Source organism: Fistularia commersonii, chromosome 4, assembly GCF_037954325.1.
Source record: "Fistularia commersonii isolate RoL2024-O1a breed Wild chromosome 4, RoL_Fcom_v1.0, whole genome shotgun sequence".
Taxonomy (NCBI): Eukaryota; Metazoa; Chordata; class Actinopteri; order Syngnathiformes; family Fistulariidae; genus Fistularia; species Fistularia commersonii.
In genome coordinates this window covers 17,746,112-17,773,009 of record NC_141287.1, presented here as the reverse complement: position 1 = coordinate 17,773,009, position 26,898 = coordinate 17,746,112, and the positions used below count along the sequence as shown (strand labels likewise).

The 26,898-nt window shown below is 39.9% G+C and overlaps 2 protein-coding genes across 5 annotated transcripts; one reads left to right on the top strand and one right to left on the bottom strand.

Annotated features, from left to right (window-relative positions):
- Positions 1 to 8,538: 8,538 nt before the first annotated feature.
- On the top strand, positions 8,539 to 14,446 carry hnrnpa3 (heterogeneous nuclear ribonucleoprotein A3). Of its 4 annotated transcripts, none has more exons than XM_086145701.1 (11): positions 8,539 to 8,628; positions 9,374 to 9,496; positions 9,618 to 9,764; positions 9,849 to 10,059; positions 10,152 to 10,241; positions 10,965 to 11,039; positions 11,195 to 11,239; positions 11,382 to 11,507; positions 11,609 to 11,725; positions 11,821 to 11,891; positions 11,993 to 14,446. In XM_086145701.1, the coding sequence occupies exons 1-10, from the start codon at positions 8,623 to 8,625 to the stop codon at positions 11,874 to 11,876; spliced, it is 996 nt and encodes a 331-aa protein (XP_086001827.1). In that variant the 5' UTR covers positions 8,539 to 8,622; the 3' UTR covers positions 11,877 to 11,891; positions 11,993 to 14,446. The 4 variants fall into 4 exon arrangements, with proteins under 4 accessions (XP_086001827.1, XP_086001826.1, XP_086001825.1 ...); XM_086145700.1 differs by having other exon boundaries at positions 11,382 to 11,519; positions 13,361 to 14,446; XM_086145699.1 differs by having other exon boundaries at positions 11,382 to 11,519.
- A 658-nt stretch (positions 14,447 to 15,104) lies between these two features.
- On the bottom strand, positions 15,105 to 22,885 carry nfe2l2a (nfe2 like bZIP transcription factor 2a). Its single transcript, XM_086145698.1, has 5 exons — positions 22,542 to 22,885; positions 19,618 to 19,881; positions 19,243 to 19,335; positions 18,957 to 19,148; positions 15,105 to 18,152 (listed from the first exon to the last, which is right to left on the bottom strand). The coding sequence occupies exons 1-5, from the start codon at positions 22,578 to 22,580 to the stop codon at positions 16,905 to 16,907; spliced, it is 1,836 nt and encodes a 611-aa protein (XP_086001824.1). The 5' UTR covers positions 22,581 to 22,885; the 3' UTR covers positions 15,105 to 16,904.
- Between the last annotated feature and the right edge of the window lie 4,013 nt (positions 22,886 to 26,898).

The window sequence follows — 26,898 nt, the reverse complement described above, 5'->3', positions numbered from 1 at the left end:
AAAAAGGGAATCATTTCTTCAGAGGAAACTGCAGAGTTTTCTTAACAAATTTACGTATCCATTGTTCTGTTGGAGTGTTTGCATATATTAGCCAGAGCCATGTAGGGGCCAGAATGAGACAGTCCAGAGAGTGTCACAGAGTGACATTTACTGCATTTTCTGTGGAGAAACAGGTAAGCAGAGCACACCATCTACAAAGTAGTCCCCTTTGACACCAGCACTCTACAAATCAGAGCTGAAAGGGTAGGGCAGAATGGGGGCACCGACACAGAGGTCCTTTAGAGTTCCAGCATAGAACAGGAATGTAAGCAGCTTGAGCGGAACAACCAGTCGTTTGGGATTTTTCTGGCAACGCACTTTACACTTGCCTGAATATGAGACAAAGTCAATTTTACTCAAAAGGAGGAAGGTTTCAAGTCAGAGACTGCTCCACTAAACTTCCCACACTGTGACTGAACCAGGTAACACTCTCAACTGCAAGAAATTGCTTTTGGGGGGTAACCGCTCTATTGGAATTAGTACTCTTAGTTGTGCTTATTAGTTAATACTTCCTGTATTAGTGGGACAGCAGTGATAGCAGGCAGATTTACAGCTCTCCCTGGCAGTCAGCTCACTGTAACTAGGGCCGTGTTAACTCTGCAAATCAAACAGAGGATGTCATCACTCCACGCCACTGTTGCATGTTACATGTCACACATATCCTCTGTCGGCCAGCCTCTAGTGTCCACCCGTCCACAACATCCTTTAAATCTGTCATTGCCACCTGGATCAGGGTTCCCCTTTTGAGCACTCCACCCCTCTGCAGTGTTACATGCATGTGGTGGGCACATGTGGAGGAATATAAACAGGTGTTGTGTGTGTGTGTGTGTGTGAGAGAGAGTGAGGGGCACATAACACACACAGCTCCCCCTCCCCTCAATGTATGTGTGGACGGATGTGTGGCACAGCGGTCGGCCTTTTCGCATGGGGAGAGGTGCAGGTGTGACGCTCATTACAGACCCAACTTTGTACACAGGCCAGATAAGCAGAACAGGACAAGATAAGGAAATGTGGTCGGGCACAGCTGAGTGCAGGGAGATATTCTGATGTCTCCACCAGATGAAACTGCAACCAGGTCTAACAACATACAAGTTCATTTAAGTGCTATTTTAATGAAATGCCAGTTTTCCTCTCACACTTCCGTTACGTCCCTTTACGGCACATCAGGGGTCATGCTATGTTTTTTTATTCTAATACTAGTATTGAACACGTTTGTATCCTTTATGCACCTATTATACAATATATATGTCAAATTAATGTTGAAAAGGAGTTATAATGTTTGGCACTTGCACTGTAAATATTTACTTAAGACAAGAGAAAGCGGCTGATAGAACAGGCTTTCAACCTCATGCCAAAGGCTCCCTCCAAAGTTGTGTCCAAGCATTGCATGTAATAAATTCTTCAGGGCTTCCATACACTTTAAGCCTGAATTTCAATTACCTAGAAACATTGCTTAATTCCTGAAAGAGAAATGTTAATATATGTTTTGTCCGAACCAATTTTACCGCCCCAATGGCTTTAGAAAGCTGACGTTAAATTGGTATAAATATGTCATTGTCACTTAAGCATATGATTTTCTGAAATATTGCTGGATATGATAATTCTCTCTCACTTATCGGAAATCTTATCTAGAGAATTTCTAAGAAAATAACAACATTTATTTACCTTATTATCTTTAAAATGATAAGAATTGTGCAGTTACAATGGATCACAATAATCTCTAAAGATGCACTGAAATGTATTGATAATCAGTTCTCTTGTGTGAAAAGACCATGGAGGATTTGCCCATGTCGACTTGCAAAATATCTCCTGCCAGCACTGGCAATTATACTATATTAGTCACAAACTCTTGGGACTGCGCTCGCCTTGTGGTTATTCTTCTTTAAAAGGTGTATCATCAAACTCTAAACATTACGGAAACGTGCTTTGCCCTGTATGCCTATGTGTGCGTGTTTGTGTGTGTACATGTCTGTGAACCAATATTGGCTCACTTAGTGTGGAGGTCATCATTCAGTAGCTTCATAGTGATGCAGATGGTGTTTACTGTATCCAAGTGGTGCCATTAGACATCATGTCTACAGAAATTTAGCTGCCGCCTTTCTTCCAATTGTTAACTCCTCTCATCATCAACAGTGCAATCATTCTCAGTGATGGTAAAGCACAGGGGATGGAAGGGGAACTGGCCCTCCAAGATAAATGTGTGTTATTGTTTGTGGGATGACAGTGTGTTTCAATCAGGCCCTCTGTGCTCTAATCCCAGGTAGAGCTTTTGAAATGCTGAGTCAGTTAACGCTTCATCGATCCATCACAGTGGGTTAGTAGTGGGCAGGTGTACTCCCCGATTCCCAGGATAACGATGAAACACCTGCCCGGCGCTGCTCGGGACTTCATCATCTCAACATCCCTTTGTCTCCTTGCGCTTGGAGCTCAACGGTGAGACACTGAAAACTGTAAAAGCAGCACTTTTGTGGTCATTTGTTGTCTGTACACAAAAATTAGGGGAAAGGAGACATGGTTTTCCCCTGTCTCCCACATCTGCTCCCTCCTTTCCATGTCACCCAGGAAGAAGGAAAATGCACTGATTGGACCGCCCACAAAAGCCTCGGAGTGGCACAAACCACTATAAGCTTGTGCTATTCAAACACGGTGTAGGAATACAGGGAAGCAGAGAAATGCCTTCCCCCAAATCTTCATTTTATTGGACAGTGTTTTCAAAAGGCACAGTCCCACTCTATTATGATAGCTATGGAGGGGAATGACTTTGGAAGTACATTGAGAAAAACATATTGGTTATTACTACATCATAGAGCAGTGTGGTGGCAAGGGCTGAGAGTCTATATGTTTCTTCTGCTGCAGGCAGTCAATTAGTGCCATTGCACTCCTGTGTTGCTCTCCTCTGAGGAGCTGTAAATAAAGGTTTTTATTACACCGCACTATCTGCGTCTCTTCTGTGGTCATCAATAGTCTGATGCATTGGACTGTTTTCTAGCTTAATCACTGATCCTCTGTCCTTTTTTTTACACTCAAACAAAAACCACAATACTATTGTCAAGGCTAAGTAAATTACATGTAATTCAATTTTGGAATTGTTATTTCACACTCTGACTTTACAACCTGTTTTATACAAACACCTTGCATTCTATCCATGTATTATTCATCGGTGAAAGGACTCACAAAAAAAATAACAAAACACACTGTTGCATCTAGACGGAATTCAGAGAAAGCCTGTATAATTATATCTTCTTATACAGGAGTGAGCAGCCATTGTTGACATGTAGTTCCTTTTGAAATTATTTCACCTGGCCTCTGACGGTAACATTGTTTGTGTGAAATCAACATGTCAGCGCCAAAAAAAAGTCAATATTAAGATGAATCCCAGGTGCAATGTTGTTCATATGAAGATCTGATGACTGTATCGGTTAGTTTTAGAGCTCGAGACAAAACACAAAGGGTTAGTGTCCCAAACCCTGTTGAAACCGGGATTTAATTTAATTTTGAATGGAGAATTGTACAAATTCATTCAAACTTTGATGTAGTTCTGGATAAGGTATAATCTCAGCATGAGAATTGCCCTGAGTAGAGATTTCAGCCAATTTTTGTGCAAAGGGTTATCTTTGTTAAATTATATTCTTTTTTAGAAAGATTTCACTGGCAGAAATGTTTACCACACTCTACAATGTTACTTTGTTACAGACCATCTGATTGCAACTATTTTTTGCTTTGCTGAATCAATGTGACAGTCTCAAAATCATATCGAGTTTGTTTGTTTATTTTGCAGAATTTTCAGGTCAAGACATAAGATAGAACACATTTATCTTGATACTTTTATGCTGCAGGATTAAAACTGTGTAGATATCTCATGGATCTAGTTCAGCCTCCTTACTTCTGTTAGCTGGAGATTCGAATACATTTATGTGAGTGAAAGAATCAAAATACAAGGCCAAAGGCACTTTTTAGGTCCTGTAAATTGAATGCTGATTCTATTTATATTTGGTGTGATTTACACCCAGTTTCCTCCGTGCAAGTGAACAGGAAACAGATGCTAGGAATTGTTCTTTCCCTGCATTCCTCAGGGAGAACTCTAATCAACACCGATGTGTGAGATTGCCTTTGTACTTGCATGCAAAAAGGTGGTAGGCAGTGTCTAAATTGACTCCCTGGTTTCCCTGTTTCTAAATCTCCATTTCCTCAGAGTTTCCACTTGCGTATGTCCGTCTGCCCAAACACAGGTAGTGGCAGGCAGGCCTCCCTGATAGAGTCACTTTCTTATGGACAAGGTCATCCCATCCCTGCAGGCGGTGGGGTTGTGGTTTGCTAAGAACATCAAGTTCGTAGCATTTCATTGGCAAATTGTAAGGCATTAGAGGTAAATAAAAACGACATTTAAATCAATCTAATACAACCGGCATGGATGGAATTATTTTCTTTCAGATTATGTGATTTTAAATTTTTGAAGTGATATGTTGAATTAATCAATTCAGAGAAATTAAATTCATGCCATTTTTTACTTTTGCTCTGTATCAGTCATTACGTTAATAATAAAAAACGTTTTCCCAGTAATAACATTAATTATGGAAATAAACAGTAGCAAACACAATTTAAATATGAGATGATTGTAGATAATCAAGTTACTGGAAATGTGACACAGGGGGGAAATAATAATTTAGTATCTAGCAATATTGTTTGACATTTACAAGGTGATGTGATTTGAAAACATAAGGTTTGCCTTTTCATGGACCATGGTGCCATCTAGAGGATGCTGAAAACAAAAAGAGATTCTGTAATATTCTAAATGTACTTACTATTTGTAGAGCGCAAAATAGGTTCCTTTTCTTTGATAAAAGTTGTTTTCATATCACTTTGGTTTAATGAACAGGAACCCCGGCAAGCTTGCCAGTTATTTCATGTATGAAGCAGACACCCTTTAGGAAGCATTTTATGTGGTGCCACCTATTGTTGGATAGCATCCTCTGTGATGATCAAAAATGTCACTATGCACTTTAAATGAAACCTCCATTAAAGACTGTACCATAATGTGTCTGTATGTTTTTCACCTGTCAGACATGACAAAGGGGAAAGGTTAGATGCACGTCATCTGCTGCCTCCCAAGAGATTTGCAGCCACTTGCTCCTCCCTCACAGAGATTTACAATACAAGAAATTTTTGCTGACATTGTACTCTTCAGCTGCCGCTGCTCAGATATATGGCAAACCATAATTTGGAGGTGTAAAATGGGTATAAAGCCTATATTAATTATTTAATCCCGCTTCTAAGTGCTGCTTTTCAGTCCACACAAGGATGTCATCCCCCTCCATTTCAGCAGATTATTATATAACTCCTTTGTCATAGGAAAAAATTCTAATCAAGGGAGCGATTGTAAAATAGTATGGTAAATCACAGTAAACTGAGATCTTTTTATGATAGTCATTAAATATTAATTTTAATTCATTTTTGCACTCATTTTAATGGAAATGAATTGGTAATTCCATTTAAATCTCAGTTCTTTGGCATCGCACCAATTTGTAAACCTACTGCCATACATTGCTGTGCAAAATTATCTGAAATGTTTCAGGACTGGCTTAAAAGGCTACGTGAGGAACGAGAGTCTAATATGAATGAGCTGCGCTAAATGTTTGACTACAGCTGGGTGCAAAGACCTAGCGGTTTGATCAGCTGATGTCAGGTTTGATGTCATCCTAAGGTCGAGGTAAGGAGGGGTGGATCTAATATAGTACCACATATTCAGTTCAAAAAATGGCTTTCAATTAGTACCCTGTACTTTCACAGACATTACCATGTTTCTACAGTAAGTAAATAAGTAAGGGCCAGTAGTGTATGATATAGTCTGTGCTACAAATTATACAAAAATCCTTGTTTACAATGAAGAAAAAACAAATAAATCAAATAAAAAGAAAGCTCCTTAACTGGATGAGAGACATTACATATACTGGCTCAATTCATACATTGTAAACTCTCATAGTATTTAGGATCTTTGTTAGTAGAAAATGCTGCAAGTCTTGGAAATATGTCCTATTGAGTCTGTCTTGCCTTATCACTGATTGTTCACCACATGCAGTTAAAGTAGATGGACCAGCAGTTAATACGTCAGCACTATTATGAACAGAACTGGAGGAGATTCAAATTTAAAATGAAATGGATATGACAGGTGAAGCTATCCAATAAAACTCCAACGCATGGTCTATTTCATCATAAAAAGACAGATACAACTGACAGACTTGAAATGGATTTTCAGACCTTTTCATAATCTAGCAGTACCTATAGCCCAACATGTAAAATGATTGCTTGTCATTAGCAAAATACATTCGTAAAAACAACCTCTTTCAGTGCAATCATATATAAGAGAGAGTTTCATGTTGCATGTCATAACTTGTCAGGTAAATGAGGTTAAGTAAGAACCAGGTGTATTTTCCTACTAAATAAGGGTCAGTAAGCGTGTAAAAAGTGCCCTAATAATAAAGTAAAAGTGTCTCAAATGTTTCATTTTACTTTCCTACAAGAGAAATGCTAAGTATTTATACTAAATACTAAGGTATGTTGGTTTCTAAACAATTGAAAAAAAAAAGGTTTTAAAATAGCATCTGAAAATTGTTTCATAATAGTAAAAATTTGCATCTTAATAACAAAGTTGGAGGTTCATGGTAGTCAGAGCGATATCCAGACATGGAAGATCAGCAACAGAAGATAGTGTACTAAGTTCTTATTGCATTGTAATGAATGTGTTCCGCCTGTTTATATTCCTGCACTTGGAGCCAAGATAAAGCTGTGAAGCCACTGTAACTCTTGTTCTTTTACACCAATTGCCCACACATTCTTCAGATGCCAGGAGCAATATTGCTCTCTCAAAACAACCATCTACTGTGGACCAACAAATAACAAGAGTCCGGAGTACCATCATTATCCGCAACGGTCCAACAAGATCCAGTTCTCAAAGAAGCTTTTGAATAAAAAAAAGATTAGAAAAACAATAGGTTGTATTATTACTGCTGAGAGACGCTCCTACTGTGATTTGCATTTTCAGTATTTGATCTGAAATAAAAAATAATGTTGCACTTTAGGAAACACATCAGACATTTAATCTAGAGGGAAAGGAACGATAACAAATTAAACTGCTCTTCACCATTAGCTGAAATTGATCTGATTTGATCACAATTACAAATTTGTATGTATTCATTTATTATGAAATTGATAGTCAACCCACTGCTAAGCTCTGAGCAAATACAGTAACAGCCACAGCACAAACTGAGCTAGCGGACTCTAAATTTAAACTACGGACTGATCATAAATACTCATCATTAATTGTGTCGGAAAAACATTACCCTTTTTATTGGGGCTGTATTTTCCTCACACAGTACAATAAAGTTAATGACAGACATTGTCTGAATCATAAAGCAGTCATATATTTGGAGATGCTGGTCAGCTTCAACAAGGCAGAGTAGCATCTGGCTCGTAGATCACATTCACTCATCGAAGCATTCTCGTCGGAGAAATCAAACTTGAACCAAAATAATGATGTATGTGATCATTACAGATAGCATCCATTTGAATATCTGTCCTGTGATACTCTAAATCCTGTTTTGTCTAAGATATCGCCACTTTATCATAAATCACTGCTTTATTAGCTCTGCAGTGCATGCAAAGCTCTGATATTTGGGATCACAGCGGCAATTTAACTTCAATTCATGTTCAATTAAGCTTTTTGTACTAGTAATGCTGTCAGCTGTTATTCTATTGTTATTGTGGCCCACCCAGTGTAGTTTAGCAATCCATTACTGTCAGGTGAAGAAACACAATCGTGAGTAAAGTGGGTCACTGCCACACACTCACTTCGCATCATCGTAATACACTTACGTTTATATATGTGTATTATACTGGAGGTTTGCCATATAGGATTCATTGAATCCTTATCTTTCAACGATTCATTGAATCATTACCTTATATATATATATATATATATATATAAAACAACACAGATTTTTTTTTTTAATTTTGAAACCTTATTTTCAAAAAAATCACTGTAGTTATTTTTCATTTCAACCCCCGTCCCCAACATTCACGCATACGTGCAATGCATATCCACTAATATTGATTTGAATAAATACTTCAATTGGCCTGTCGCAGTTAGCATTGTAGTGGTTTTATCTATGACCCTCTAGCACCCACTGTAACCTAAGCAGTCCCAGAAAGTTAAATGAATTTTTTTAATTTGCCTCAACTTCTATATAGTCTGCTGGTGTGTTATCATGTATATGTTATACTCACAGTACCTGTCAGAACAACCCTCTTTAGCCAGTAGATGGGGCAAAATGCCCTTTTTTTTAATAACTCAAAGTACATAAGACCAGCGATGAAACCTGTCATTTTCAGGACACCCATATAATTAAGGAATGTATTTATAAAACACAATTCCGTCTTTGTGTGTTTGTGTGTGTGTGTGTGTTCCGACTTACTGTTTTGGTCACGTTAACTGGAGTTGAGGGTTTTAAAATTCCGTAATGACGCAAGACGTTGACGGTCTCGTTGTCACGTGACTCTGTCAGCTCTCCGACCGTGGACGTCTGCGAAATGGAGGTCAGAGGCGATGAAATTTACTAATAAAATATGGTTGTATGTAAAATTCGAGTGATGCTGCGGAAGCCTCTTCGCACACATATGAATAGCATACTGTACCTTTTTCTGTCTTCGTGCCGAAAATCGTTGCTTCGATGTGGCTTTGGATCCGGCAAAGCTAACCCGCTAGCAAAGATAACGGTGGTCCAAATTCTGATAAGCTAGGTGGCGTTAGCTCACATAGCGGGACAAATTACAATTTATCTCCAAGCTCGCTTAGTACCCGTTGTTAGAAACGGTTCCTGTGACATTGTAGATTTTTTTTGTAATAAAAGCTTTTATCACCACGACTCTCGCAGTCCGGGTTAGCCGACTACCTCATTCGGATGCAGAGTGAACCCTGTTCCATGCACCGGCCTTTACCTGACCGATATCTGCGAAATATCCAGAAGAACGATGGATATTCGTTCATTTCAGGGGATTGCTGTTAAGTCACCTTATGTCTGCTTGATTAAACTTGGGATTTTAGAGCATGAATAGTCCCCACAGCTGGAAAATCGATCAGATCTGGCATTTATACTATCAACATGGTATTAATTTTCGCTGCAGATGTGTGTAAAACTACGCTCTTTTTTTTTAGTTTATGCAAAACTACTCATGATATCCGTGCATAACTTATAAAGTGAGTATATGTGTCTTAAGTAGTCTGCTCTTTGATGTACTCATTGCTGAAATTGAACTATAATTTGTGTGTTTTCATATGCAGGATCGTGAGACAAAAGAGCCGGAGCAGCTCAGAAAGCTGTTCATCGGTGGTTTAAGCTTTGAGACCACTGAAGAGAGTTTACGGGCCCACTTTGAGCAATGGGGGTCACTTACGGACTGCGTGGTACGTATAGCAGACATGCAAGGACACAAGGTTTTTATAGATGGTAGCTCAAATATTTTATAAATGTTTGCGTGAATATGTCCTATTTTTCCCCTTCTCAATGGCATTTTATCATATGAAGGTGATGAGGGACCCCAACAGCAAACGATCAAGGGGCTTTGGGTTTGTGACATACTCCTCAGTGAGGGAGGTTGATGATGCTATGAAAGCAAGGCCTCATAAAGTGGATGGACGAGTTGTTGAACCCAAGAGGGCTGTGTCCAGAGAGGTAAAAAAAAAGACAAGGCACGTTTTATAACAAGATTTATAGTTGCTGTACTTTGAACTGTACTCATTGATGCACTTGTTTTAGGATTCTAATAAACCAGGTGCCCATTTGACAGTGAAAAAAATCTTTGTCGGTGGTATCAAAGAAGACACAGAAGAGTACCATATCAGAGAATATTTTGAGAAATATGGAAAGATTGAATGCATTGACATCATGGAAGAACGATCCACTGGAAAGAAGAGAGGATTCTGCTTTGTCTCCTTTGACGATCATGATACCGTAGACAAAATTGTTGGTATGCAATATTTTGTAGACTGTAAGAAGTCAAGATTTGGAAATGTTTGTAAATATTATGATCATGAATGTTTTGTCCTTGTTTTATTGCAGCCCAGAAATACCACACAATCAACTTCCACAACTGTGAAGTCAGGAAAGCGCTCTCGAAGCAAGAAATGAGCGCCATGTCAAGTAGCAGGGGTAAACAAATCATCTGATACTACTGTTGTAATCATCATCACCTAAACCAAGACCAGGTGATGGGTGGAAACAGGCTCTATCAAGGCCCAAATTAAGATTAAGACCAGACTAGTACATATTAAAAACCGTATGACTCACGTAGGATAAAATGCGAAACATATAAACTCTTTGAAGCAATTCTCTGATTCATCTGAAAGAGCCCCATCAATGAAAACACCCATTGAAAAGATATCTTCTCAATTGTTCTTTTTAACATCGTAAATATATATATATACACACAAACACGCATGTATGTGATCTATCAGGAAAAATTAGATTTTGTGGAAGTTACTTAAATATTTGTGGAAATGTGTTTTCTTTGAGTAAACTAATTTAAAGAAGCACTGGCGACTTGAATTGTATTTGGCCAGTTTTCTCCTTTTACCATGATATACCACCCACGCTGAGGAGTTTTCTTGTCTGTATAACAATCAGAGTTTCTGTTTAAACAGAAAGTGTTGGGTTTGAAATGAGTCAATCTTTGGTTTCATTTGACAGAATGTTTTCCATCCAATTGTGGCTGTGAAATTAATCAAAAAAAAAAGAACTGATCACTTAGTTCTTGTTTTTTTCCTACAGTTTTGTCTCAGCTGGTTTGGGTAAAAAACACCCAGAATCCTAAGCATGCAGTCAATGGTCCAATAATTTACCCCCCAAAATAATAGCATCTTTCTTCAATTTTAGGGAGGAGTGGCGGAAGTGGCGGCAACTTCATGGGCAGGGGCAGTAATTTTGGAGGTGGTGGCAACTTCGGCCGAGGTGAGTGGTTTTAAGAGCATCCATTGTAGTGTGGGCAAACTACTAAGCTACTAAGACATACGTTCTTCGAAATAAACCTACAATTTGATGATGTTTTTCATGACCACTTTTATACACAAACACATCTACATTTCACCCTTCCCAACTTTTCCTAGGTGGCTACGGTGGACGAGGTGGTTATGGGGATGATTTTGACAATGGTAAGACTATGGTAGAACTGAAAGAACAGCTTAGAGACATGTGGTTATCCAAGATACTTTGACAATTGGACAATTGGTCACTCAATCGCAAGGCATTTCGCATTAATTCAGGTTCTGTAAGGTTTCTGTCTATCCTTTAAAGGTCCAGGTGGAAACTATGGCGGAGGACCAGGCTATGGAGGAGGCCGAGGGGGCTATGGTGGCGGCGGTCCAGGTTATGGCAACCAGGGTGGGGGATTTGGCGGAGGCTGTGATGGAGGGTATGGAGGTAATGACGGAGGTAAAGGTTTTGTTCAAAATGATCTTATAAGTCAAGTTCGAGGCACTTGTAATCATGGATGACTTTAAAATTCTTTCTGAAATCTTCAGGTTATGGAGGAGGGGGAAATTATAATGACTTTGGAAACTATGGTGGTCAGCAGTCCAATTATGGGCCCATGAAAGGGAACAACTTTGGTGGCCGAAACTCAGGTGGACCCTATGGAGGTGAGTTATTTGTCAGCCTTTCAGAAAATATATTGAAATTGCAACTTCAGCTGTGTCCTGAGGAAGCTCAAAAATGATTTATCTCTCATCTAAAGGTGGATATGGCTCTGGTGGAGGCGGCGGAGGTGGCTATGGCTCCCGACGCTACTAAGTGTTCAGTGTTTTGGTAAGTTGCATTCAGTGTCACACCACCCTCGTAGCACAGTACAGAGTGAGCCCATGAAAGTACAGAATAACTATTTGTTCTATCCTGTATCCATTCAACAGGCTTCAGTTCTTAGCAGGAGAGGCGAGGAGGGAGGAAAAGGAATTGTCAGGAAAGCTGCAGGTTACTTTGAGTCAGTCATCTGCCAGCATTAGAGGAAGACAAGTCAGACATTACTGCAGCTTATTGGAGAAGTTTACAAAATAAAAGACTGTAATAAAAAGATATGAGTGCAGATGTAACCCTTCCCTAATTGTGATAGATGTTTCCTTGCTCAGCAGTTTTACCCCCTTTTGCATCTGAAGTGTGTGTGTGTGTGTGTGTGTGTGTGCGTGCGCGTGTGTGTGCGTGTGTACGTGCGTGCGTGCGTGCATCCGTGCGTGTTGTGCCGTGCCTATGGTATCAGGGGTAAAAAGTTTTGTTTTGGTTTTTTTAATGAAGTCCATTCTTAAGTTCTTTATTTTTCCAATTTTTTTATATCAGTTAGTTTTCTGCTGGTCAATTAATCTTGTCTTTTAACCTGGTTTTTGTTAAATAGAATAGTTGTATCAGGTCCTCAGATAAGCTACAAGTACACATTCTTTCTTTCACAAGTGATTATGATTGCTCAAGTGTCAAGTGTTCTTTTCATTTTGTATGTGAAGCACAGTAATGTAAATCCTTCGTAGTTACGGTGTCAAATAATTTAAGAAGACTGAATTAGAATGAAGGGATTCCCTCACTGCTTGTTCCCGGTAAACCGAATTCTAGATTGTTCAAATATTTTGAGTAGCTGGAAAAGACCGAATAAAATTGTGTAGTAAAATAACCTGAGGTTCACTGCGTCATTTGGTTCAGAAAAAAAAAAAAAAGGAGCTGTTTGTTCATTTGCTGCCTGCTCATTTTGATTCTGAAGTTGAGCAAACCAGTGTGTCCAGAACTCTTCTCATGGGAGCACTGTGTATTTTTACTTGTACCAAGATTGACAAAGGAGTTTTGTGTAGTCCTAGGGAAGGGAAGGGCCTATACTGCACCTAAACGGGTATTGAGAAGCTAGGATTATAACAGCGACAAGCACCTGCCATTGGGCCCTCAGCATCGCTAGTGTGGAGGATTGCAGATGACTGTCAGACAGGACGACTTCAGCCCCAGCACAGTGGACCAGGCAGCATTTTGAGTGAGAAGGGAGAATGCAGCATCGAGCGCAACGCCACGGAGGAAGCTTGCAGTGTCGTGCCTGGTAGTGAGCTTCTATCACTCTTTCAAGGCTAGCTAAACCTCCCGGCAGCTGATGCTAGCGAAGAAAGACTAGTTCCTGGACAGAGATACTGCAGTTAACCAGCATATACTAGATTTTCAGTCATAAACATGAGAAGGGAGTGAGTATTTCACAAAAGCTGATTTTAAAGAAGATGGAGCAGGTAAGAGTAACCACTTTGCTTGATTTGCAGATGTGGAAAGAGGCATTCTCTTCTTGCTGAAAATCTGTAGAGACGTGATATCTTGGAAGGTTCTGGATGGGTAAGACTTTTTCAAAATATTCAAGGCTGCTCATTTTGTGATCTAACTGCACTTGGTGACTGTTACAAGGTGTAAGGGTCTTAAGGTAAACCTAACAGGATAACATCAGGTATTGTCCCACTTTGACCACCATCAGCCTGTGGCCTAATTGCACTTTTTGGTGTAGCATGAGGGAAAATATGTTTGGAAACAACAAGGTGACACTTACTCTAAAAAAAGAAAAAAAAAAAAGGTAGCCAAACCCATGTCTAACCATGCTATGTTTACATGTAAAAGGGATCAAGTCCTTGTTGGTCCTCAACTATCTGTATAAGTTGAAGAATTCACTAGTCTTCAAAGCAGAAGTGAAGTGCCAGATAGTATTTTTCTTTTATTAAATATTAAATACAATAGAGGTCTCAAATTATTCTACCATCAGCAGACAGGAACAGTGACCACAAGTTGAACCAGACACTATTGGACCAGACAGATGATTAAAACTGTTTACAAGCTAGTAAGTAATATGATATTAGTAGTGTTAAAGGAGCCTAGACCTGAAGGTAAGAAAAAAATCAAGAACTGGCAACTGTTGACTTAAAGTTCAGGAGTTCTTTGTCTGGAGATTTTAATATTTTGACCAGATCAAGGGTAAAGGAAACGATTCCATATTTGCCAAAAAGAAATATAAAGCTCTATTGATTTCAGAATATTTGCTTGCGTAAATGTTGAGTTGTAGGAAGGACATTGTGCATCATTAACAATACATCTTTATAGTTTCTATAAGCGTAATTGCCTTTTAAATTTGAACTCACAAGACCCCAAGACAAGTAGTGAAAATTACTAGTTGTTGGAATTAATCAAGACACTCTGATAAGCAGAAAAATGCTGAATATTTCCCATTAAACTGCAAGGTACCGTTTCTATAGATGAATCCAATGACCAGTTTCACACCGTGAATAAACAGACGTCTGCTTGCACCAACAGTACATGTTGTAAAGTGTGAATTTGTCGTCTTGAATAAAAATGTTTTTCTTGAAGTGAGTCTCTTATTTCTTGAAAAAGCTGCAGTTTAGTATTCCTTCATAGCATACCCATGTCAATGATTAACTATCACAGGGCTGCTTTTCTGGTTTTACTAACATAGTATATAGATTCACATGGTGTGTCAGCTGCTTGTCAGGTTAGTTTGTTACACACACTGAAGGCATGTTGGTCAAAGGTAGTGTTTGTGTGTGAAAGTGCATGTAGAGCAAATACTGATTGTGAAGGGCTTTATTTTTGAATATGCTGGCCCGGTAGGCCATTGTGAATTTGCGGTGCATGGTTCACACTGAGCACAGTATACTGTGGATCAACAATTGTGCCCTTTGTTGTGTAACACAAATGCAGTGGGTGTGATTTCTTTTGCGACAGGAGTCTCATAGTATTAAAAGATTTAGGTTACTGTACAAACATCCATGCTGTAATAAAAGCAAGCTGATTGGGAAAGTGGTTTTAAGCCAAATAATTTTGTTTCAGTATGAAATTCCATTTAAGTTCTGCTTTGTGAGCCCGATGTCAGGGCCTCCAAGTCAAGAGCATACTTGAACATGTGGTAAGTTATGTAATTGTTCCTTAGACTATATTGCCATCTGGCATCAAGCTGTGGCTAAAGCATACTAAAAGTGTTCTGTTTTCAATAAATAGGAGACCATATAGCAGTATGAATAGTTTATTGAAAAGCTGAGGTTGAGATAAAAAAAAAAAACAACTTGGGACAGCAAATCATCAGATAATGAGTAACAATGATTAAAACATCATTAGCATACAGAGAGATCTATACAATATATGTATATACAGTTGTGTTCAAAATAATAGTGTTTTTTAAAACATGAGTTGGGAACACTGCACATTCCATTTAACATCAAAACATGAAATTTAATAGTATAAATATTTTAATTACAGAAAATTAAAGTTTTGTTAAAATTGTTATTGGCTGTTCAAAAAATATCAAGGTCTGCATTTTTTTATTACAAACTCAAAATATTTACTCAATAAACTGAAAAAACATTAAGGTTTAGCATTCTTACGAATCACTAAACATTTAGTTGTGTAACCAATGAGAACTGCAAAACTGTAATCAGGTATTCCAGCCCAGGATGATTTGAGAACCTTCTACAATTCCTCTGCATTTCTTGGCTTTGCCTCAGAAACAGCATTTTTGATGTCTACCCACAAGTTTTCTATTGGCTTAAGGTCTGGGATTGGGCTGGCTACTCCATAACTTTAGTTTTGTTAGTCTGAAACCAGGATGCTGCTCGCTTACTGGTGTGTTCGGGGTCGTCGTCTTGTTCAAACATCCATTTCAAGGGCATTTCCTCTTCAGCATAAGGCAGCATGACCTCTTCAAGTATTTTGATACAAGCAAATGGATCCATGATCCGTGGTATGGGAAGAAAATTGGCTCGACACCATAGTAAGAGAAACAGCCCCATATCGTGATGCTTGCACCACCGTACTTCACGGTCTTCAGTGTACTATGGCTTGAATTCAATGTTTGGGGGTCGTCTGACAAACTGCAGCCCTCGGACACATAAAAAGCAATCTTACTTTCATCAGCCCACATAATGTTTCTCCATTTCTCTTTAGGCCAGTCATATGTTCTTTGGCAAATTGTATCCTCTTCAGCACATCTTTTTTTTTAATAGTTGGACTTTGTTGGGGCGTCTTGCTGATAGATTAGCCTCACACAAGTGTCTTCTAACTGTCACAGGTAACTTCAGATGTCTGATATTCCTGGAGCTGATCATTGGCTGAGTCTTTAACACTCTGGCTATTGTTCGATCCAAGCGAACGGTAGTCTTCCATTTTCTTCCACGTCTTTCTGGTTTGGCTTTCCATTTTTAAGCATTGGAGATCATTTTAGCTGAGCAGCCTATCATTTTCTGCACTTCTTTATATGTTTACCCCTCTCCAATCAACATTTTAATGAAAGCACGATGTCTTTCTGAACAATGTCAGGCACAACCCATCTTTCTCAGGTTTTCAGAGAGAATTGTATGTACATGTTTCTTCACATAATGAATGACCTCACTGATTGAACTCCATACTGCTATTATTTTGAACATGCCCTTTCACTTAATGATTCAATCACACAGACTCAGGAGCATTCATATCATAACTTTCAGGTGACTCTACTACACCTCGTGGTAAATTATTTTCCATGTAATAATACGCTTTATACCAAAGACAGTGATTAATCTGGTTAGTCATGTTGGACTGCTATTATTTTGAACACAACTGTATGAACTGTTTTACCAATCTCAAAAGCATGTCATGTTTATTTACAGGTTATATAATCTGAGGGTAGAGTAAAAAAAGACGTAAAATATCAAAAATATTACATTCAAGAGATATTAAGCAAAAACTATACAATAGTTCTGCCGAGCTACTAGTGCTTAAAGCTGCGAAACTACAAAATGATTGCATAGTATTACTATGAAAATAAGTACCTTATTACATAGGAGATACATGGGTGTTTTCTCTCTTAATGAAAGTCTTTTTAGTACGAGGAACAAGAAAGATGTTGCCATCAGTGGACTGCTGGAGAGAGTAGTCAGATGGAGAGTAGGAATTTCCCTTCTCGTCTCGCAACATACTGAAGACTTCAAGGTACAAGGTGTTGAGCTGCTGCTTCATTTCCTTGAGTTTGGTGACGTTCTGGGTTTTCTCGCCTAGCAGGCGCTCCTTTTCATCCTTTAAAGAATCCAGGTCACTCTCTAGCCCTATGATGTTCTCCATCTTGCGCTTGCGGCAATTTTGAGCAGCGACCTTGTTTTTGCCACGCCGGCGTATGTCTCGGACCAGGGCCAGCTGGGCCTCATTCAGTTGGTGCTTTGACATCATTTCATTGAAATCGTCAACGGGCAGGTTTATGATCATGTCAACTGTGAAAGGAATTTTGAGGGCCTTGGCTCTTTGTTCGTCTCTGGAGAGACGCACATCAGAGCTTTTCTTGCGCTTGTCTTTGGTGAAGGGAGACGTGTTGTGGCCGTTCTCTTCTGCCAGCTCTGTCTTATGGTCTTCGGGCGACTGATCATCCAGGTCTTGAGGCTGACCAGGAGCAGGTACCTGAAGTACTTGCTGAAAGTCATCAGGTTGGAAATTTAGCGAGAACAGCTCAGAGTAGTCAGATTCTGCACTGCCAGGGTTTTGGTCCATCTCCTCCATGTCTGAATCACTGTAACCAAAAGACCCATCTCCGTACACAGATTTCCCAGGTGAGCTTGCGTTTGGGCTTGTATTTGCTGAGATTCCTGAATCTGAATCGATCACTTCTGCTGTCAGAATTTGTCTCCCTCTGTCTAACGCTTCTCCCGGAGACAGGCTGATAAGTTCCATGGGAGTGAAGAGTGACTTATTTTGGGCCTCTGCAGTGATGCTTTGTTCATCTTCCTCAAGGTCATTCTGATCATTGCTCTCCTGCAAAATGGAATCAGGGTAAAATATGTCTCTGAAATTCGTATTTAACTGGGGGTCTTTGGGCTTAATATGGCTGTGATTGTCTAGTGGGGCCATGACTGGGACAGAGCCATCAAATGTATTGATAAAGTCTGGAGGACTGGCAGTGACACTGTTTTGCTCCCCTTCTGTGAGACTGGACATCGAGTAAAATGGGAAGTCGGGATTCTGTAATACTGGACTGTTTGGGAGGGGGTAGGTTGTGGTCTCCAGCGTGTCTTCCATTTGCATGCTCAGACATTGCTAGAGGAGGAAAAAAAAAAAAAAATCACAAGACGAATCATCAAAACAACATTAGCTGTTGCTTTTTTGCCATGTTATAGGTATTTAACAGTCATTTCCAAGTTGTATTTGGTGTATTTTCTAAAGTAAGGTGAATTCATTTAATAATCACCGAAAGTCCACTTTAATCTGAAGACTCAACAGGCCAAAAAAAAAAAATCAAAAGAAGGATTTCAAACCCCATCTGTATTCTCTGGTATGGTATACTTCATGTTTGGACTCGAAAACCACGAGTCAATGGTATTCTCTGAATTAAAATGGCTGCTAGCACATCACTAACAGAGGAGCACTGACAGCTAATTCTAGCTTACTCACTGCCAGGTATGCCAGTTGGTCTGAGGGCTTAGGCATAAAAACTGGGTTTGAGTTACAAAGATAGCTTTTCACATTGCCATTAAAACTCAAGATTATCAGATGAATGGTTACTTTTTCAAGAGACTGGCTACATTTAGTAAAGAAATATTCTGCTATGCTGAACTCCAATTTGCTCCATCAGACAAATCCTAAACATATGGCGTGAAGACTAAAGGTTATGCAAATTGCTTTTGCCATTCTCTAATCAGTCTAAGTGTATTCAAAACAGGGACCCTTGAGTGGAAGCAGTTTTGTTTTTGATAATTATAGCATCACAGATCCTACTGAAGTTAAAAATAAAGGTTGCATATTCAAAGTGGAATGTGAAGTCCCAACCAATCCACAAAAACATTCTTTCAGCATTTCTTCCACAACTTCCACAGCAATGTCCACCATTAAATTGTAATTTACCTGCAGCTCAGGAAGGGACAGGAGCTCCAACCAGGCCTGCTCCAAATCTGAGGACATCCGTTGTGCTGGTTGAGGACCAGGGGAAACGGTGACTGCTGGCAGAATTGGCTGCTCAGGGGACATCATGACACTGTTGCTGCTACTGTTGCTGCCGCTGGATGCCGAGACGGCTGTTGTGTCCAAGGAAGTGTTCTATGAAATAAGCACAAGACGTGACATGTTTTTGTCCGTTCGCAAAACCTGTTAAAATGCAACAGGCTAGGAACATATGTGGCAATGTTCTTACCTCACTTTCCTCGACAGGAAATGTCTCTGCCAGTAGCTGCAAACATTCATCAAATGACAAAGCATCACTATTCCCCTCTGTGAAGCTGATGTTCTGGAAGAAAGAATGAGATTACTTTTACAAACCCTCATCTCAGCACTTTTAATGGCACACCTAATTTCTTAAGGCATCTACAATAGTATATTTGGAGATCTCCAATTTCTGTAGAGCAGTTCCTACTGCGGAATACACAGATGCGAGCTACAGACCCATCTGTGCCCCTGTTCTTAAACAAGATGAGTTGGTTACCTAGCTACAACCTATCTGATTAAATAAGATGGGAGTGGCACAACTCTCTATTAATTGATGCCATTAATGATGAATATGTTCATGTACCTCAGAAACCTCCAGAGGGGTGACTGATTGCATTGGGGCACTGGTTGGTGGGCGGGGTATGTACTCTCCCGTCTCCTCATCTAGCTGTAGTTGTGCCAGCAGAGCCTTCTCCTGCTCCCTCAGCAGATGTAGCCTCTTCTCTTCCTCCAACTCCTGCTGCCGTTGCAACTCATTCTCTTTCTGACGATGGTTGTAGTCAAACACTTCACGCCTCGCGCCCAGATCGATGTCCTGCTTCCACAGAATGTCGATCAGGTCCATGTTCTGAAAAGAAAGCAGCAGATCAGTTTAGTGAGTTAAGCTGTTCCTCTGAGATTATGATCAACATCTAAGAAAGATAGTTCTGAAACAGCTCTGTCGCTCCTACCACACCCTGTCCCTCAGTGTCTGTTCACCGGCAACACTAGTAGTAATGTCATGGGGGAGAGACTGCATCAATAATGGATGCACTTCTCTCTTTTCTCCATTGCTGCTTTACTCCACACGCCAGCAGACAAACATCCTCATTTGATACTCTTTCTAGGCTAAATGTGGATTACCCATGAAATTTCATCCAGTGTTGAGTAAGTTTGCCACATCTATAAGTCATACCCAATAGATGTGGAGGTGAAATGCTTCATCATTGACCTAAAATCACACAGATAGCCTGGCAATTTGTTCTTGAGGAGAACTCATACAATCATTTGATGGTTTAACATATATTGGTATGAAAGAGAATTTCATACATGTTTATGTGCTGTGATTAGTAATTACTAATAAAGGACTATACATTGGGGGGCTGTAAAAATGTGTTTTCTTCCCTCTTCTACCTTCCTTCCAAGTTAATAACACATTCCTTTACAAAATGTTTTACTCTACTTTTAGTACAGACTAAGATGAGAGCAATGGGGCTGTAATTCATCTGAGTTCCTGCAGTACATGCCTTTATAAACAGGAATATGTGAAACTGTACTGGCGCCCCTAAAGGAGGAAACCATTTAACAGAGGGCCTCAGGATGTTGCATAAACCTCAGATACTGGTTTAAAGGAAAATAGTTAAGCATGTTAGATGTATATTCTTGTTGACTTCTCTTTGTGTGTGTGTGTGTGTGTGTGTGTGTGTGTGTGTGTGTGTGTGTGTGTGTGTGTGTGTGTGTGTGTGTGTGTTTGTCAGACATGTCCCCAAGATACAAAAAAGAAGAAAAAGAAATGTAAAAAGGGGGGGAATTGAAGCACAACAGAACAATAAACACACAGGCATACTGTATATTTATATATAATATCTATGACTTCAGCTGTGGCAAAATGAACCCACTAACACTCATTGCCTCAGTGTTGCATCACAGTCATGGCTGCTGGATTCCACACACTGCCGAGTATAAAGCACACAGCCATATATTATGGCTGCTAGAGGAATGAGGAAGTGAGCAAAAAGGTCTACATCCGATTCCCGAACACTCGTTTATGTTTTCTCAGACTAAAATAACAAAAAAACAAAACAATCATTATAAGTTGTCTGTTGGTCACACCTCATACACTCACCAGACAAGTCATATGAGTGACTTAAACAGCAATCCTCTGTCTAAAAAAAAGCCCTTTCACCTAAACAGGAGAAATGATTTATTATGCCATATTAAAACATCACAGGAAGAAAAAAGAAAAAAACTTGCTGAACTTATGATAAATAGACTGCTAAGTGAAGGGTTGAATCCGTTTATCATTATAGTATCAATAACGTGGCTGTCACAAGACCTAGATTGGCACCAAGACAAGGAATCAAGCTCAGAATTAGCGAGGATTTCTTAAGCAAAACAATACACTACTATTGGCAACAAGCGTGCCTCCGGTAGAAATTTGTGAGAAAAAAATAGCAGGAGGCATCAATTCTAAATTAGGACTTAACAGCAAGTAGATGATCAGAGTATGGCAACAGTGCTGGTGGATAGTGGAAATAAAAGTTCAGTGAATGTGTGTTTTAGTAATGGTTATTCATTTACTTCTCTTCGGTTCCCCTAAACACGAAGGCCTCACAGCGGCCTTGACACCTGGAGGATGTTTTGCCGAGGCAGTGGGCATGACCTCCTGACCCCTGGATGATGAAACGTCTTGACACATGTTCCATAACAACCCAACTTCCTGAGTTCCCCATAGCCCCCTCACTAAACTTCACATCAAACCACGTCATTTATCGTAAAATCCGCTTTATGATACTAATGAGCAAGGAAACTAACAAGAGTTTGAGGGGGATCTCTGACAATTCCTGAGGAATTAATGAGAGTGAGAAGATCTGTCAAATGATTAATAGCCCACGCTCCTCCTAGCCACTGAGCCTCATGAAAATCGGCCAAGACCTTTTACACACACACGCACACACACACGCACAAACGCGCGCACACACACACACAAAGTAGTTGGAGTGACGTGACATAGTCAAAACAGACTAAGGAGACGTTTTAAATACCGGTTAAAACTGGTTACGCCTACAACTTGTTAGCAGTATCAAGATAGTGGATCACACGCCGGGGGACCAAGTGGATGTTATCTTGAGAAGGGGGGTGTTTGCAACACTTAAAACAGGTTTAAAATTTACCCTAAGAGCTCCAAACGGCTCAAAATGTCCTAATATTTACCAAATCGTGAAGTTTAATCTGTTTTTTTTGTTCTTCCTGATCGAGAAATAACGTCACAACTCGATGACTTGCAGAACTGAAAGAGGTGTTTAAGGACGAGCGTTCTTGTGTGGAAATTAGATTATTCGTATTTGTATCCTTAACTTATTTTAGGAAAGGGGCTTTCTGTCCGTGTCAATCTCTCATAAACTAAACGATACCTTGTTTGTCATCGTGTGAGTCGGACAACACGCGTCATGTGGTTCCGAAAGGACGTTGCCGGTCCGGGTTCCCGTTTTCTCTATCACTTCGAATCGGCTGAAGAGCTGTAATTACCTGTTGACCGGAATGCATCACCTCCATGTCCATCATCATGGAGCTCCGTCTCACCGGAAACAACACGCCTCGTAGTTCCTTTTATTTGTATAAAACTCCTCACACAGTTAAAATGGCGAGCGGTGCGGGAGAGATAGTCCTTCTTCGTAGCTGAATTGAGGGAAATATTACTTCCTCTTGTTATCCAACGAGCATTACGGGAAAGCGGTGGCTCAGCCCACCGAGCAAGCGGCGCCGGGACCGTCCCCCTTACCGGCCTATGAGGCGCTAACGGCTGCGCTTGCGTGACCGGGCCGCTAGGCTAGCCGGAACCGACGCACCGTCACCGCGGAGGATGAGATACTTTGGCTCACTGGGATGGTTTTCCAGACCGAATAATAATCCGGGAGTGTCGGAAGTGTTTTAAATAACTGTTTGAGTTGTTAACCGGTTGGTTATTTCATTAATGTTACGCTTGATTTTTTTTTTTTTAAGCTCCGTCATTAAAACGTGTGCTGCTGGTCGATGGCGCCCCCTGCTGGAGCCCCACTGTGGCGGTTGATGCCCGGGGGCCCCAACGTCTCATTGCCGGTGAAGACACTTGTCATGTGGGAGTGCAGCTCCCCCCTCCTCACCACAAACACACACACACACACACACACACACACAAACACACACACACACTCTTTGCTAGTCTTAATGGGATGCATATTGTAAGTTTGCGTTGAAACGGAGAGTCAGGTTCAACTCCAAACAGTGGAAAGCTGGTCAGATAGTACTAACACACACACAAACACACTGGAGTACAAAGGCGGCTGTTGTGCGCTTAGAAATTGTTTTTGATGGAGAAATTCATAACAGAATCAGATAAAAGTACAGTGCTTGCAAACTGTGTTTTTGTGCATGTCTTAATTTTTCATATAAATGAGTCATATGTATGAAATACGGGCAATCGGAATCAGCTTTATAGGCCCAAGTGTGTTAACACAAACAAGAAATTTGGGATTTTAGTTGCCCCCTGTTCTGCTGTAAAGGACTAAACAAAGACTAAACAATAGACGCAATACAAAAATATGATGTGAAAGTTACATTATCATAAATTTAAACAACAAAGGAAGAAAAAGAATATCCCATTGCTCAATAAGTCATAATTTTTGGTTTTATTCAGCCATCACAATTTATTGATGTTCGCATTCACAATGAAGAGTACCAATAATGAAGTTCCAGGATGAGATAAAATGAAAACTTCTCATGTACTTTTCATTCCTGAAACAAATAGAAGGAACAGATACTCATGAAATACTGTAGTACAGTCACAATGTAACCATTCAAGTTGAGTCTACAGCACTGTACTTTACACTGTACTTTATACTTAGCCCCTGTTTAATTATATATATTTAAACAGTCTGGGTTATTTTGAATACATGCAAAACACAAGATCAATTTATAACGTATAATTCATTACAGATTAAAAGCCACACCCACACAGCGGTTAGCAATTGTGTAGCTGCAGGAGACAACGGTGACTACGGAACACACTGAATACGTTTGAACATGTTAGGATAACATTTCCTACGGCCCAACAAATATATTCAGTTTTAACATTAAAAGCAACAGTTCCACACAGAGACTCCAATGTGACTCTTCCGATGGAGACCTTACTTTTTAGTAAATATCTGACCTTTGGGTTCTTCTGTTCAACCAGTCGCGTATAACACAATATATAAAAAAATAAAATCTGAAAAATTCTGAAAATTCTTTCATTTCACCCCCCCAACACACACACACACATTTTTTCTAGTTTGTTTTTTGTATAGCATTATTACTTTTTAATGATTAATTCAACCTCGAAGATCGGACGATCGAGAATTTTATCAGTGTCTAGAAAGTTTTCTAAACATTATGTAATACACGTGTTATAACCGTAGGTATGGACCATATGCAGCGGGTAACATGTGGAATCACCATGTAATTAAATAGGACTACCTTTTCAAATATGTCAAGCTAATGAGACAGGCTCAGTTCTGCCTCTGTCACCCATCTGCAAAGAACCTCGCACTAAAGTGCAGCCCACTGTGCTGCTGCGCGAAATTACACTAACCCCCCCCCCCCCCCCCCTCATGCGCGCTCACGAACACGCGTTCACGTTTGGCAGCTCCACGTCGACATTCTTCCAGCTGCATATAGTGAACTGCACAGGACTCGGGAGAAGAAAAAAGGTAAAGGCGGCTGAGGGCACCTTACGATTTTGGGGCGCTGCAAGTCCGCAGACGTCCCAACAACTGCGACGAAAACGGGCGTTTGCACTCCTGATCTCGCCGTGGCCTGCAAGATCGCTTTCTGTCTTTGCATTTTATGATCTTTACTGTTTGCCCCTCGTGTCGGATTGCAGCTGGTCCCTTGGCGTCTACCTTTCAGGTACAGTACGACTTGCAGTAATCTACTTACTTTGCCCTCACGCCTTGCGAAAATACAAGGAAAACCTTTCGGGGTCATATTTGACAGAGGCATTGAATGTTTTGTTGCATCATGTTGGCGTTTCTCAAGTTGCTGTCACTTGAACGTTGTTGAATTGACCAGTCAGCCAACTAACCTTTTAAAAACTAGTGCAACAAAATAATCTCTTGAAGGTCAACTGACCTTCTGCACTTCTCCTCAATACTACCATAGTCACCTACATTGTTGCTTTAAAAAAAAAATCAAGCTCGACTGCCCGTTGAGCCCTGAAAGTTGTCAGAGTTCAACAGGTAGTCAGTGACACAGTGGCACAATTGTGACACAATCCTAGTAAAGTAAGAATCAACTGAAAACTGTACTAACATCAGCTGGAAAAGAATTTGTTACTCGGTTTTTGACCAACCAGATGGTCAAGGCTGAAGTGGAACCAAAGGTTCAGTTATGTTTCATAGTTCAGTTATTGTATGTAGCAAATAACATAATGGGGAAGTGAAAATGTGTAAGAAGACCCCATCTGGCTTGCCTTACCTATGCTTATTGGAAGAGCTACTCCACAGCAAGCCTTTCTGCAGGCCCAGACTGTAAAACATTCAGGTATACGTTACTTGTGGTTTCATCCTATATTCGTGATACTGTTGGTCCTTTATGTGAAATGTGCTGCTTTTAAATGATAAATAAAGTCATGAACACTCTACAATTATATAATCCTATATGGAAATCCTGCTTTCCATTGGTTTTGTGCCTTTCCACAGGTTAAAGAAGCAGACTGCCGTGAGGTGGAAATGGCTCTGCACAAGGACAAACCTATGAGGTGGCACTGCGGCTTTCCAAATAAAGTTCTGTGATACACTCAGACTCTAATTGTCCGCAGTCAGTGCATTACAGAACTTTGTTTTGGAAGTTAATAGATCAACCGTATGGGACATAAATCTTCACGCTTCTTGTTATTTGGCACAGCTTTTCAGATGATTAATGATTCTTTTCTCAATAAAGTTGCTCTTTATTTTAAGCAATTCTACTGCCTCTGTCTTTTCTTGTCCACTCAAAAACCTTTGACTTGTATTCATGCGTCTCAGTACTTGTTTATATACAATAGCTTTGGGTTCAATCATTACTTAGAACACTGCTGTGTGCCATATGGGAACAGTAGTCATGCTGGTCAGGTGACTCACCAGAGGTGAAGAAGAAAGGTAAACAGTGAGGTCACATTGTTTCAGGTTATTTAAAAAATCGCTATTATTCAGCAAGATTGTCTTAAACAAATTGTGTTTGAATAACGATGAAAAATGAAGGCCATTATTCATTTGTTTGAAAGTGATGCATAAAACCTTGAAGCACCATAAACACTGACTGGTTTAAGATTGGGGTGTAAGTTAAGAATACTGCGTTACATGAAAACCACGTACGAAAAAAATGCACCCAAAGAATTTTCCCACTTTCCCTTCCGTACAATTCACCATTCTGTCCCAAAACCAATATTCATTTTCCATTGCCTAAATTTTGCCATGTATCATGACAGTATTTAACTGAAAAAGTCGTTGATGAGGTCATTTTTTGAGAATTATGCAGTATTCACCACAGTGTGTATTATTAACCATTAAGTTTCTTGCTTGGTTTTTCATGCATTTGCATGAAAATGACACCCCATTTTTCAACCAGTGACCATAAGAGCTGAAATCCTTTTGTTTCTTCCAAGAGTAAGCTTCTCAAGATGGACAATAAATTCCTCTCCCAACTTAAAAGAACTGTGCTCCTACCAGTCTGTCGAGCCTATGCGACCAGACCTATATTGCAAGGCATGCTGGGAAAAATGTATAATGGTGATAGCTTCAGGTACTACTCGTTCATTCCAAACTTATGTCAGGAAGTCTTTTCGGCTACATTAGATACCAAAAACAATCATTCACTAAAAGCAAATTTA

What these genes read in the sequence shown, in the direction of transcription:
- hnrnpa3 (XM_086145700.1), top strand. An exon ending in TGGGGATGATTTTGACAATG is followed by an intron (nt 11,240 to 11,381) that starts GTAAGACTATGG and finishes TATCCTTTAAAG; the next exon opens with GTCCAGGTGGAAACTATGGC. An exon ending in CTCAGGTGGACCCTATGGAG is followed by an intron (nt 11,726 to 11,820) that starts GTGAGTTATTTG and finishes TCTCATCTAAAG; the next exon opens with GTGGATATGGCTCTGGTGGA.
- nfe2l2a (XM_086145698.1), bottom strand. Translation starts at nt 22,580, where the DNA reads ATGATGATGGACATGGAGGTGATGCATTCCGGTCAACAG. An exon ending in CCCCTCTGGAGGTTTCTGAG is followed by an intron (nt 19,336 to 19,617) that starts GTACATGAACAT and finishes TCTTTCTTCCAG; the next exon opens with AACATCAGCTTCACAGAGGG. An exon ending in TTCCTGTCGAGGAAAGTGAG is followed by an intron (nt 19,149 to 19,242) that starts GTAAGAACATTG and finishes CTTATTTCATAG; the next exon opens with AACACTTCCTTGGACACAAC.